This window comes from Notothenia rossii, assembly GCF_949606895.1.
Source record: "Notothenia rossii genome assembly, chromosome: 6".
NCBI lineage: Eukaryota > Metazoa > Chordata > Actinopteri > Perciformes > Nototheniidae > Notothenia > Notothenia rossii.
In genome coordinates this window covers 80,899,812-80,913,426 of record NC_136909.1, presented here as the reverse complement: position 1 = coordinate 80,913,426, position 13,615 = coordinate 80,899,812, and the positions used below count along the sequence as shown (strand labels likewise).

General features: G+C 39.8%; 1 protein-coding gene across 1 annotated transcript; it reads left to right on the top strand.

Moving 5' to 3' along the window:
• Positions 1–3,288: 3,288 nt before the first annotated feature.
• Positions 3,289–13,615, top strand: LOC307043091 (myosin heavy chain, fast skeletal muscle-like). Its single transcript, XM_079687325.1, has 39 exons — positions 3,289–3,510; positions 3,585–3,728; positions 3,811–3,967; positions 4,059–4,086; positions 4,183–4,279; positions 4,389–4,481; positions 4,570–4,633; positions 4,713–4,811; positions 4,908–5,011; positions 5,132–5,270; positions 5,383–5,501; positions 5,761–5,910; positions 6,010–6,180; positions 6,279–6,579; positions 6,727–6,791; positions 6,891–6,978; positions 7,090–7,207; positions 7,290–7,413; positions 7,831–7,967; positions 8,047–8,302; positions 8,385–8,627; positions 8,710–8,886; positions 8,965–9,110; positions 9,203–9,293; positions 9,392–9,781; positions 9,905–10,031; positions 10,121–10,239; positions 10,327–10,523; positions 10,766–10,949; positions 11,060–11,225; positions 11,337–11,461; positions 11,559–11,867; positions 11,955–12,158; positions 12,266–12,391; positions 12,477–12,647; positions 12,735–12,839; positions 12,935–13,030; positions 13,183–13,314; positions 13,517–13,615. The coding sequence occupies exons 1-39, from the start codon at positions 3,304–3,306 to the stop codon at positions 13,535–13,537; spliced, it is 5,790 nt and encodes a 1,929-aa protein (XP_079543451.1). The 5' UTR covers positions 3,289–3,303; the 3' UTR covers positions 13,538–13,615.

Sequence of the window (13,615 nt, the reverse complement as noted above, 5' to 3'; positions counted from 1 at the left end):
GACCCTTGAAGGCTGTTTCTTCTGCTCTGAAATTGAATATATTTGTTACATATTAATAGAATTTTTGATTTTTAGATTTGATTTCGAATTTGTTAATGGGAGATTTATTATATGGAAAACGTACCAAACACTAATTATTCAAAGTAGAGTATTTTATTTTATATATGGTAATACTAAGGAGTCATAGGCCTATGATTATAATGTTGGACATTATTGATATTAAAAAAGTGATTTGTTTTCCATATTATTTGTGTGTTTTTCTTATCAGAAAACAAAGTCATGTATTTGTAAGCTCCAAATCCAAATCCCTCAATGGCCTTTGTGCCCTGGCATTTGGTGTTCGTGCCCTAAACAAAATTGTGACACCGAAGACCGAAATGGCCTTGCCCCGAAATTCCAAGCCTGCCTGAGTGGTGTCATCCCCCCCCCCCCCCCCCCCCCCCTCTCCTGCTGTCCGTGTGAGGAAGGAGGAGGGTGAAGAGAGGGGACAGCAGGGAGTTACTGTATCAATCCACGTCAGGTTCAGATGACACGGAAACAAGTCCGCTGGGAAAAGCCTTCAACACACTCTCTAATTATCTCTGTCATTCTGTTTCCTGCTGCTTGGTCTCTTCAAGGTGCTTTGCAGTACTTAGTGCAACTATTAACACATTTAACAACCATTGGAAAAGGGTAAATCATTAGTGCATGTATGACGTACATTATACAATGTTCCCTATAAGACATGTCAGTCTGTGTTTTCTACATTGGGGTTTTCCATTTTGTTGTCTTTCTAAATGTTTTTACATTGTGTATGAGCGTTTTTCAGTCTGTGGCTATAAGTATAGTTTTATTGTTCGTGCTTTCACATTTATTTGTTGTCCTATCGGTGTTGTCTAAATGTATTTATGCTGCTTTTTATATATTTATTGATGTACAGCACTTTGGTCAACTCTGTTGTTTTTAAATGTGCTATAATAAAGTTGGATTGGATTGGATTACATTCATGGTTTATTAAAATTCAGTCCAGAAATCCAGTGGAGATGTTTTATGGGCAAAATGGTTATCCAAACACTTTTTCAAACAAGACTATGGCCACACAGCACTTTACATACACACCTTCAAATTATGGATTTAATGCCCTTTTTCAATAAAGCTAGATACCCAATTAGTACTATCGTAGTTAACATTTTATGGTTTAAAGAAGACTTGATCTGCATCTAAAGAGAATTAGAGGATAAAGATATAACAGTGTGACCCAATTCATTGTACGACATATCTGTGTCTTTTTTATTCTAGATAACAGTTTGAATATATCGTGGTATTTAAAGTGTGATACTCTGATACTCTCATCTGTTCTGCATTGTTTTATTTGCTGTTTTGTTTTCACTCTGGTCAGTTGCTTTGCTTTATCCCACCTTCTGTTCTGGTATTAACAGTGGATTATCAATAAAGTCTACTTTGTCACCCTCTCTCTCTCTATCTCGCCCATTTACCTTCATCAAGCGGTTTATATTTCAAATAGGTTATGTTTTGTTTGTGTGTGTGTGTTTGTGTGTATGTGTGTGTGTGTGTGTGTGTGTGTGTGTGTGTGTGTGTGTGTGTGTGTGTGTGTTTGTGTGTGTGTGTGTGTGTGTCTGTTTCCAACCTGCAGAGTTGTATTTGAATATATTTTAATTAGAGCATATTTAATCGTAAACTGAGCCAGGTAAGTGTTTTATATGCATATGTCATGGCGCCAGACCGAGAGATCTATTGACCGTGAACTGTCAACGGGAGGGGGGTGCGTGAACTGTCAACGGGGGGGGTTGAAGAGCTCGTCATTCGTGAACTGTCAACAGGGGGGGGGAGGGTGAAGAGCTTGACGCTGGTGAACTGTCAACAGGAGGGCGGGGGGGAGCCTCGCTGCAGGGAAGCAGTGTGTGCGGAATTTAGGCCTACATGATGTGGTTTCATACATTTCAATAATTGGTTTAAACGGCACAACGGGGCCTTATCGCCAACATCACCATTACATTCATTTGTGTATCTCGGCAATAAATATGTATTCTTACATCAAAACCGTTTCTCCTGATTCAAATAACTTATTCAGCTTTTTCTGCATTTTCAGCTAAATTCAGCAACAATGTTCACAGTTTACAGCATTCACACGCATTTTCAGCAGGAAATGCATTTTCTAGTTTAATATGTAGCCTAATTATATAAGTCATTGCTTGAATAAATTAGTACATAAACATTGATTTTGTATTTTAAGTAAAGATAAATATATACAATTATAAATAGTTAAATTAATATGTGAATAATTGAATCCATAGAATTGTGATTTATCATAAATGTATACAAATGTGTGTATGTTTAATAGGAATAGAAAATATAGAAGTAGACTTACAGAAATGAGTTACTAGCCCTACTTACTAGACCTACTCTACTAGCCCTACTGGATGAAATCGAAAATGCAACCTGTACAGGCAAGTGGCCAATACAGGTTGCCTTTTGGAACACCTGTTTTATATATTTGGGAAGGGGCCATATTTGGCAAGGGCTCAGATTTAACCTTGCTGCGTAAGCAATCCAGATCGTATATAAGGGGGAACAACAGGACAGAGTAGTGTGGTGGAAGACCTTTGGAGACTTCAGCTTGTGGTAGGCTTATCTTCTGGTGAAAAGCTTTTCAATGCATTCTGTATTTGCTCAATTTGTTTAAAATATAAATTCATTGTAAAAAATATCATGAACAATTTTGTTGATTTAAAACCAATATGATATCTTCTCAACAGGATTGTGGAATATTTCGGACTTTTCAATAAGAGTGGAACAGGTATGAACATATTTTTGACTATATTACATTTGTAAATATATTTTATTCCGTAAATCTAAGTTGGTCAATGAGCTAATTACTTTTAACTCCATACTGGAATGTGTTCTGGTAGCGGTAAACAGGAAGATAATTGAAGTGTGGACTGTTACCAATCCACATTTCAGTTTACTTCCTACCTCTGAGAGCAAAGCAGCTGACCCCTACACTGCTTCCTGGGCCCTGTATAGTATCTGCCCACTGCTTCTAATACTAGGATGGGTTAAATTTAAAGACTACATTTCACTGAGTGTGGTGCTGTGCACATTTGTGTGACGATTCAACGAGAATTTGATTTGAATCCTTCCATTTCAATTTCAAGGACAATTCGATTTAATGGGGATATGTTTATTTTTCATTGATGACGGACATTCTGGGCTGTTAAATCAAATTGATTGAAAACATTAAAATAAGTAAGATTAATAAGATTTATCTTGCTTGTGTGTACTTCACAGAAATAAACTGCCACCATGAGTACCGACGCGGAGATGGCCTTGTATGGCAAGGCTGCCATTTACCTTCGTAAGCCAGAGAGGGAAAGACTTGAGGCTCAAAACGCACCATTTGATGCCAAGAGTGCTTGCTTTGTGTCTGATGTCAAGGAGCTGTACGTGAAGGCAACAATCCTCAAGAAAGATGGTGGCAAAGTCACTGTCAAAATACTGGAGACTGAGGAGGTTCGTATAATTAAATCAGTGTGTACAAGGAATTCAATTTGATCATTTCTCATGTAACACATTTCCTGTTCTAGGAGAAGGAGGTGAAAGAAGATGCAGTCTTCCCATTGAACCCTCCCAAGTATGACAAGATTGAGGACATGGCCATGATGACCCATCTCAATGAAGCCTCTGTGCTGTATAACCTCAAAGAGCGTTATGCAGCATGGATGATCTACGTAAGACTAATTGCCTAATGAGATTGAAAAATGTTTGGTGAAAACATGAAGTTACATTTAAATTCTCTATGATATATTTTAGACCTACTCTGGGTTGTTCTGTGCCACTGTGAACCCCTACAAGTGGCTCCCAGTATACGATGCTGAATGTGTAAGTGCCTACAGAGGCAAGAAGCGTATGGAGGCTCCACCCCACATCTTCTCTGTCTCTGACAACGCTTATCAGTTCATGGCTACTGGTAAGTCATTACCACTCATTTAAAACGCATCAGTATAGGGTTTCTGTTTTAACATGTACTTGATTGGTTTATGTTTTTTTTACTTTTACAGATAGGGAAAACCAGTCTGTCTTGATCACGTAAGTTTGTAACATTTACAATTTTACCAATTCTGTTTTAATTAAGATAAATCAAACATATTGGTCACGTTCTTAATAATCTCTGTCTCTACCTAGTGGAGAATCTGGTGCTGGAAAGACTGTGAACACCAAGCGTGTCATCCAGTACTTTGCAACAATCTCAGTTTCTGGACCCAAGAGAGACACATCAAAGGTATGTTACTCTATGATGATGACGATTCAGATTCTTTATCTTTAGAAGTTTTTTCAGGGATGAACAAATGAAGTCGTTTCCTGACAGCTATTCTTAACCTGGATTTTAGGGGTCACTTGAGGATCAGATTATTGCAGCCAATCCATTGCTTGAGTCTTATGGTAACGCCAAAACTGTGAGGAATGACAACTCTTCTCGTTTTGTAAGTATGGAACAGTTTCTACACACGAGAGAAGCATTGTTACATTGCACATGTGGAGGGACATTAATGATTATGTTATTTCAAACAGGGTAAATTCATCAGAATCCATTTCAACACAGCTGGCAAACTGGCTAGTGCTGATATTGAGACTTGTAAGTAACAATCCTTATAGTGTATACAAGCTACTGTAAGTCAGATTTAGCCTGGCACTGACATGATCAAAACTTGTAGATCTGCTGGAGAAGTCTAGAGTGACATTCCAGCTTGAGGAAGAGAGAGGCTACCATATCTTCTACCAGATGATGACCGGACACAAGCCAGAGCTCCTTGGTAAGGAGAATTAGATATTGCAATTGTTTCAACCTTATTAGACTTTTACATTTATAAAAAATATCTACTGACATGTTTATCTTTTTGGGATTCTAGAACTGGCACTCCTCACAACCAACCCCTACGACTTCCCCATGTGTAGCATGGGTAAGATCGTTGTGGCCAGCATTGATGACAAAGTGGAGCTGGAAGCCACGGATGTGAGTAATTTTCAAATTCAACATATTTAAATAGACTTTGTGAAACAAATGCAACATCATTACAACTCTTTTAAGAACTTTTGCTTGAACAATTGTGTTTTTTGTGTCTCTTGACATCAGAATGCTATTGATATCCTGGGCTTCAATAATGAAGAGAAGATGAGCATTTACAAGATGACCGGTGCTGTGCTTCACCATGGTAACATGAAGTTCAAGCAAAAGCAGCGTGAGGAGCAGGCTGAGCCTGATGGCACAGACGGTGAGTATTTAATCTTAGCTCAAAGCTTAGAGCTTGGCAACAACATTGATACATTTCTTGATAACATTGTGTTCTTCACAAATTATGATGGACATTTCTGAATTATTTTCAGATGCTGACAAGGTTGCTTATTTGCTGGGTCTGAACTCCGCTGACATGCTGAAGGGTCTGTGCTATCCTAGAGTGAAGGTCGGAAATGAGTATGTCACCAAGGGACAGACTGTACCTCAGGTAAACAATGATGATCAATATCCAACATTCGACTGTTTATAAACAAAAAATGTAGTACAGATTTCATTAGGAAAAAGATATGCAATGTCAGTTGGCATTTGTTGGACTTCTGTCAATGAGTTCTAACAGAATTTTAAATTCAAGGGCGATCTTTGATTCAATTTTAGTTTTGGAATTTTAGTGGCATGTATCTTGAAAATAATATAATATACCAGTTGTATATGTCAAAAATAAAATCACATCACTTTTTTTCTTCAAGGTCATGAACTCAGTGCCTGCCCTGGCCAAGTCTATCTATGAGAGGATGTTCTTGTGGATGGTCATCCGTATCAACCATATGTTGGACACCAAACAACCTAGACAGTTCTACATTGGTGTGCTGGATATTGCTGGCTTTGAAATCTTTGATGTAAGCCAGAGTTTGAACAGTTAGCAGTTGATGCTTTTCAATAAATAATAGTTCTTAATGCCTTGTGAGAGATTATGAAGATGATATGTCCTTTTGCAGTTCAATACATTGGAGCAGCTGTGCATCAACTTCACAAATGAGAAACTGCAACAGTTCTTCAACCACACCATGTTCGTCCTGGAGCAAGAGGAGTACAAGAAGGAGGGTATTATCTGGGAGTTCATTGACTTTGGTATGGACTTGGCTGCCTGCATTGAGCTGATTGAAAGGGTAAACACTTCATTTATTATATCATACATCATATGTAAACGTTTTTTTATTTGTTATAATATATCACTAAATGATATTCCTCTTTCAACCTTTTCAAGCCCATGGGCATCTTCTCCATCCTTGAAGAGGAGTGCATGTTCCCCAAGGCCTCAGACACATCCTTCAAGAACAAGCTGTATGACCAGCATCTTGGCAAAAACAGAGCATTTGAGAAGCCAAAGCCCGCAAAGGGCAAGGCTGAGGCCCACTTCTCCCTGGTGCACTATGCTGGTACCGTGGATTACAACATCACTGGCTGGCTGGACAAGAACAAGGATCCCCTGAATGACTCTGTCATTCAGCTGTACCAGAAATCCTCAGTGAAACTGCTGGTTTCGCTGTATCCTCCAGTAGTTGAGGGTAAGATAGTAACTACAGTACATACATTTAAAACCAGAGATAATATATACTTTTTACAAATCAAATGTATATTTGTAATATTATTTTATCTCATCAACTATTACTTGTTTATGCTAATTGAGTGACATTCTAACAAAACATCAACAGATGCTACTAAGAAGGGAGGCAAGAAGAAGGGTGGTTCTATGCAGACTGTGTCCTCGCAGTTCAGGGTAAGTTTTCTCAAAGCAAACATATCTAATAGATCTCTGTTTAAACTAAAACTCCCAATTGTGGCATTTCATGACATGAGACACCATTATGGATTACAGGAGAACTTGGGCAAGCTGATGACTAACTTGAGGGCCACCCATCCTCACTTTGTGCGCTGTCTGATTCCCAATGAGTCAAAGACTCCAGGTACATATACAACAGTATTGAGGACTGGTTTGGTTTTTAATTCTGTGCTGCATCAACAGAAATACCTACTATTTATTCAAATAATTAAATATATAATATTTGTTTGTACAGGTCTTATGGAGAACCACCTGGTTATCCACCAGCTCAGGTGTAATGGTGTCCTGGAGGGTATTAGAATCTGCAGAAAAGGTTTCCCCAGCAGGATCCTCTATGCTGATTTCAAGCAGAGGTATAATGTTTTTATACATAGAATTTGAACCTCTCATTATTACAATGTAATACTCCTCCTGACAATAAACACTTTCATATAGATACAAGGTGCTGAATGCCGGTGTCATCCCTGACGGTCAGTTCATGGACAACAAGAAGGCTTCAGAGAAGCTGCTTGGGTCAATTGATGTTCCTCATGATGAATATAAATTTGGACACACCAAGGTAAGTACTTTACATTTACTTCATAACTGAGCTAATGAATATTTACCAAAGACGCTGTACAGTGTATTTGTTGTATGTTACTGTAACTAAGGTAGTATGTATTATACATGTAATTAATGAAACTACCTCAGGAGGTTAACTCTGGTAGCCTCTTGTTTTCCATCCCGGCAAATAATAAAAAATAAAAAACAATACTTCCTTGATTATGATGAAACAAGTGATTAAGACTTGGCCTTAAAACCATTCCATCCAACCAAAAACCATCATGTAAATACAAGTCACATATTTCCTTTTGTTTGTTTGCTTGCTTGTTATACAGTGTTTCAAGTGTTCATTATTGAATTCATCATTTATATTTCCCCTCCTCGAAAAAAGGTATTCTGATTCTGAAAACATATTTTGTTTCTGTTTGTTCAGGTGTTCTTCAAGGCTGGCCTGCTGGGTACCCTTGAGGAGATGAGAGACGAAAAACTGGCATCCCTGGTCAGAATTACTCAGGCTTTGTGTCGTGGTTATCTCATGAGAACGGAGTTTGTGAAGATGACAGCAAGGAGGCACGTTGAAAACTGCTAATTCTAAACAATGGTGTAAAGAAAAAAAAGATATTGTCTAAAACCATTTTTCTCTGTGCAGGGAAGCCATATACACCATCCAGTACAACGTGCGCTCCTTCATGAATGTCAAACACTGGCCATGGATGAAGGTCTACTACAAGATTAAGCCTCTGCTGCAGACTGCTGAAACTGAGAAGGAGCTGGCAAATATGAAGGAGAACTATGAAAAAATGACAACTGACCTGGCTACTGCCCTGGCCAAGAAGAAGGAACTGGAGGAGAAGATGGTTTCCCTTCTGCGGGAGAAGACTGATCTGGCTCTGCAAGTAGCATCTGTAAGTACACGTCAGACAAATACGCTTTTTCATGTTTGTGAATATATAAGAACTAACATGTATTTTTATGAAAATGGTCTAGGAAGGAGATAATCTCTCTGATGCTGAGGAGAGATGTGAGGGACTCATCAAGAGTAAGATTCAGATGGAGGCCAAACTCAAAGAGACAACTGAGAGACTGGAGGATGAAGAGGAAATGAATGCTGAGCTCACTGCCAAGAAGAGAAAGCTGGAGGATGAATGCTCTGAGCTCAAGAAGGATATTGATGACCTGGAGCTTACCTTGGCCAAAGTGGAAAAGGAGAAACATGCCACTGAGAACAAGGTTTGTAATCAATGATCTGTCCATTAGGTAGTGAGATTATAATTATTTATTTGTATTAACAAAATCTTTCTTGCACACTTAGGTGAAGAACCTGACCGAGGAGATGGCCTCTCAGGATGAGAGCCTTGCTAAGCTGACCAAGGAAAAGAAAGCCCTTCAGGAGTCTCATCAGCAGACTCTTGATGACCTGCAGGCAGAGGAAGACAAAGTCAACACTCTGACCAAGGCCAAGACCAAGCTTGAGCAGCAAGTGGATGATGTAAGTTTAAAGTCCCTTGATTTGGCTAAGCAAGATTATTCTTGAACATGATAATTAAAAATGTATACCTTTGTTTAGCTTGAGGGTTCTCTGGAGCAAGAGAAGAAGCTGCGTATGGACCTGGAGAGAACCAAGAGAAAGCTTGAGGGTGATCTCAAACTGTCCCAGGAATCCGTCATGGATCTTGAGAATGACAAGCAGCAGTCTGATGAGAAATTCAAAAAGTAACTTAGTTTTTCTGTTTAAACAACATACATTTTTTTAAAGAAGTGTTCAATGTCATGAACTCAATGCACTTTATCAATTTTGTTCGCAGGAAGGACTTTGAATGCAGTCAGCTCCTTAGCAAGATTGAAGATGAGCAGTCTCTGGGTGCTCAGCTCCAGAAGAAGATCAAGGAGCTCCAGGTGAGATATTGTGTTACACTTAACAATACTGCATACATGTGTTATTATGTGTAATAAAGTGAATGATTGCTAAAAGAGAAACCATCTACATTCAACAGGCTCGTATTGAGGAACTGGAAGAGGAGATTGAGGCTGAGCGTGCAGCTCGTGCCAAGGTTGAGAAGCAGAGAGCTGACCTCTCCAGGGAACTTGAGGAGATCAGTGAGAGGCTGGAGGAGGCTGGAGGTGCCACCGCTGCTCAGATTGAGATGAACAAGAAGCGTGAGGCTGAGTTCCAGAAGCTCCGTCGTGACCTTGAGGAGTCCACTCTGCAGCATGAAGCAACTGCTGCTGCCCTTCGCAAGAAGCAGGCTGACAGTGTTGCTGAGCTGGGAGAGCAGATTGACAACCTCCAGCGTGTCAAGCAGAAGCTTGAGAAGGAAAAGAGTGAATACAAGATGGAGATTGATGACCTCTCTAGCAACATGGAGAATGTTGCTAAGGCAAAGGTACACTAGCATTACATGCTTTTTTTATTATATTATATGTTACCAATATGAATATAGTACATCATGTACATTATTTTGTGAATAAAATCTGATCACTGATCTTGTTGATTTCTTCCTCATTAGGGAAATCTTGAAAAGATGTGCCGTACTCTTGAGGACCAACTTAGCGAACTGAAGACCAAGAATGATGAAAACGTTCGCCAAATCAATGACACAAGTTCACAGAAAGCACGTCTCCTGACAGAAAATGGTATCTACATGTTTTTGGTGAACCATCTGTGGAGTATATGATTGAGAAACGTAACACAAACTAACGTATTATAATATCTTTCAAACAAGGTGAGTTCAGCCGTCAAGTTGAAGAGAAGGAAGCTCTTGTCTCTCAGTTGACCAGAGGCAAGCAGGCCTCCACACAGCAGATTGATGAATTGAAGAGACAGATTGAGGAGGAGGTTAAGGTAAGAAACCATTAAGATAGTATATATTTGTATGATTTGTTTGTGATTTAGAAATTGTGTAAAGGTTAATAATATTTCTTACAACAGGCCAAGAATGCTCTTGCCCATGGCCTGCAATCAGCCCGCCATGACTGTGATCTGCTGAGGGAGCAGTTTGAAGAGGAGCAGGAGGCCAAGGCTGAGCTGCAGCGTGGAATGTCCAAGGCCAACAGTGAGGTGGCTCAGTGGAGATCGAAGTATGAAACTGATGCTATCCAGCGCACTGAGGAGCTTGAGGAATCCAAGTGAGTGACATTAAAACTGTTAAATGGCCAGAAGTGTAGCATTTTAGCAACAACTCTACTGATTCCTGAATTGCTGGTAATAACATTAGTATTTTAAAATGTGTATAGCTTCTTACTTTGAGGCCAATCCTTTAGATTAATTAATACGGTAATTAGTTGTTTCAGTTATGCAAATATAACTAGAAAATAACTTGTAACTTTATGAGTTTAACTGAGCCACAAATACCTCCATTTTCAAACAGGAAAAAGCTCGCCCAGCGCCTTCAGGAGGCTGAGGAACAGATTGAGGCAGTGAATTCCAAGTGTGCTTCTCTTGAGAAAACCAAACAGAGGCTCCAGAGTGAGGTGGAGGACCTCATGATTGATGTGGAGAGGGCCAATGGCCTTGCTGCCAACCTGGACAAAAAGCAGAGGAACTTTGACAAGGTAACACCATTTACTGTGTTTGGTCAAAACACACAAACAATGACATGAATATTTATTTTGCCCTGATACTTTAACACAACCAAATAAACTGTATGAATTGTATTATCCAGGTGTTGGCAGAGTGGAAGCAGAAGTACGAGGAGGGTCAGGCAGAGCTTGAGGGAGCACAGAAGGAGGCTCGTTCTCTCAGCACTGAACTGTTCAAGATGAAGAACTCTTATGAGGAGGCTCTTGATCATCTGGAGACCATGAAGCGTGAAAACAAGAATCTGCAACGTGAGTTCTACATAATGTCACAGAGTTCAACATGAGTTGGACATTTTTTTTTGTTGATATTTTACCATTTAAGGCTCAACAATGTGATAAACCCCATGTATCTTTCTGCAGAGGAGATCTCAGATCTGACTGAACAGATTGGTGAGACTGGCAAGAGCATCCATGAGCTGGAGAAGACAAAGAAGCAGGTGGAGACAGAGAAGACTGAGATCCAGACAGCTCTTGAAGAGGCTGAGGTATTTCTTTCCTGGGAGTTCATAACATTAAAAATCATTGATAAATATATCAGTGTTTGAAGGCAAAGATGAGTGTTTAATTGTTTGACTTCATTAGGGAACTCTGGAACATGAAGAGTCTAAGATCCTGCGTGTCCAGCTGGAGCTCAACCAGATTAAGGGTGAGGTGGACAGGAAGCTGGCAGAGAAAGATGAAGAGATGGAACAGATCAAGAGGAACAGCCAGAGAGTGACTGACTCCATGCAGAGCACTCTGGATTCTGAGGTCAGGAGCAGAAACGATGCCCTGAGAATCAAGAAGAAGATGGAGGGAGATCTGAATGAGATGGAGATTCAGCTCAGCCATGCCAACCGCCAGGCTGCTGAGTCCACGAAGCAGCTCAGGAATGTGCAGGCACAGCTGAAGGTATAGAAAAGGAACAGTTTATTTTCCAACTATGGTAGATTGGGCTACATTTTGGCATTCATGTATGTCTGATCTTTTTCTCACTAGGATGCACAACTGCACCTTGATGATGCTGTCAGAGCCCAGGAGGACTTCAAGGAGCAGGCTGCTATGGTGGATCGTAGAAACGGTCTTATGGTGGCTGAAATTGAGGAACTTAGAGCTGCTCTGGAACAGACAGAGAGAAGTCGCAAAATTGCTGAGCAAGAGCTGGTTGATGCCAGTGAGCGTGTTGGACTTCTGCACTCTCAGGTGAACAAACCTAATCATTTCAATAATTCAAGAATCAAATACAATTTCAACTAACATGAATATTAGGCATGTGATGACTTCAGAGGCTAAATATTTTTACCTTTTAGAACACAAGCCTTGTGAACACCAAGAAGAAGCTTGAGACAGACCTGGTCCAGGTCCAGGGTGAAGTGGATGACACTGTGCAGGAAGCAAGGAATGCAGAGGAGAAGGCCAAGAAGGCCATCACTGATGTAGGTTTCAATGCCATGTGTTCTTACTTTTAACGGCCATTTTCTTTTTATATTTCGAATTAACATGTTTTGATGTCTCCTGTAGGCTGCTATGATGGCTGAGGAGCTGAAGAAGGAGCAAGATACTAGTGCTCATCTGGAGAGGATGAAGAAGAACCTGGAGGTTGCTGTTAAGGACCTGCAGCACCGTCTGGATGAGGCTGAGAACCTGGCCATGAAGGGTGGCAAGAAGCAGCTCCAGAAACTGGAGTCTAGGGTAAAAAAAGTCATACTAAGATTTATATAGCTGAAAGAAACCTTTGAAAACAAGCTGGATACTTAATGTTTTAATGTTATTCAAAAGGTGCGTGAGCTGGAAGCAGAGGTTGAGGCTGAACAGAGACGTGGAGTGGATGCTGTTAAAGGTGTCCGCAAATATGAGAGGAGAGTTAAGGAGCTCACCTATCAGGTATGGTTACTTTCATAGTTCAAATGTACAATACCAATTCATCTAATATAGAAACCTTTTAAAATATTTAAACATGCAAATCTAAATTGGCACAGACTGAGGAGGACAAGAAAAATGTTGCCAGGCTGCAGGATCTGGTTGACAAATTGCAGATGAAGGTGAAGGCCTACAAGAGGCAGGCTGAGGAGGCGGTAAGGACAATATATACATTGTTTTGTAGATATGTGAAAATTATTGTTACCAGCAAATCTTGCTGATTGTTAAGATTACCATCACATTCTTATATTATATTTTGAAGTGTTTGATGGTTTCTGTACCTTAAACTATGTATCTCTTATTCCAGGAGGAACAAGCCAATACTCATCTGTCCAAGTGCAGGAAGGTTCAAAATGAGCTGGAGGAGGCTGAGGAGCGTGCTGACATTGCAGAGTCCCAGGTCAACAAACTGAGAGCAAAGAGCCGTGACTCTGGCAAGGTAACTATAAAGACATTTCAGCTTTTATGAATGAAAATTAAATTAAGTATCTCTTAATGCAATACTTAAGTCTTGACAGAACAAATATAGCCCAAATCTTTATGAAATGAACGACAGAGAAAACATTCAGATGTATGCAGAGTATGATGTTAATGCTTGTATATACACTGTATGTATTTATATTGTGTTTGTTTTTTTACAGGGAAAAGAAGCAGCTGAATAAAGCACTTGAGTTGATTGGCTGTTTCTAATCATATAATATGATGTGAAATATTCCACAATAAACGTTTTTGATCATTAA

Coding starts and splice junctions, on each gene's coding strand:
- LOC307043091 (XM_079687325.1), top strand. CDS start 3,304: ATGAGTACCGACGCGGAGATGGCCTTGTATGGCAAGGCTGCCATTTAC. Junction 10,950..11,059: donor AGCAGAGGAACTTTGACAAG/GTAACACCATTT, acceptor TGTATTATCCAG/GTGTTGGCAGAGTGGAAGCA. Junction 12,648..12,734: donor TCCAGAAACTGGAGTCTAGG/GTAAAAAAAGTC, acceptor GTTATTCAAAAG/GTGCGTGAGCTGGAAGCAGA.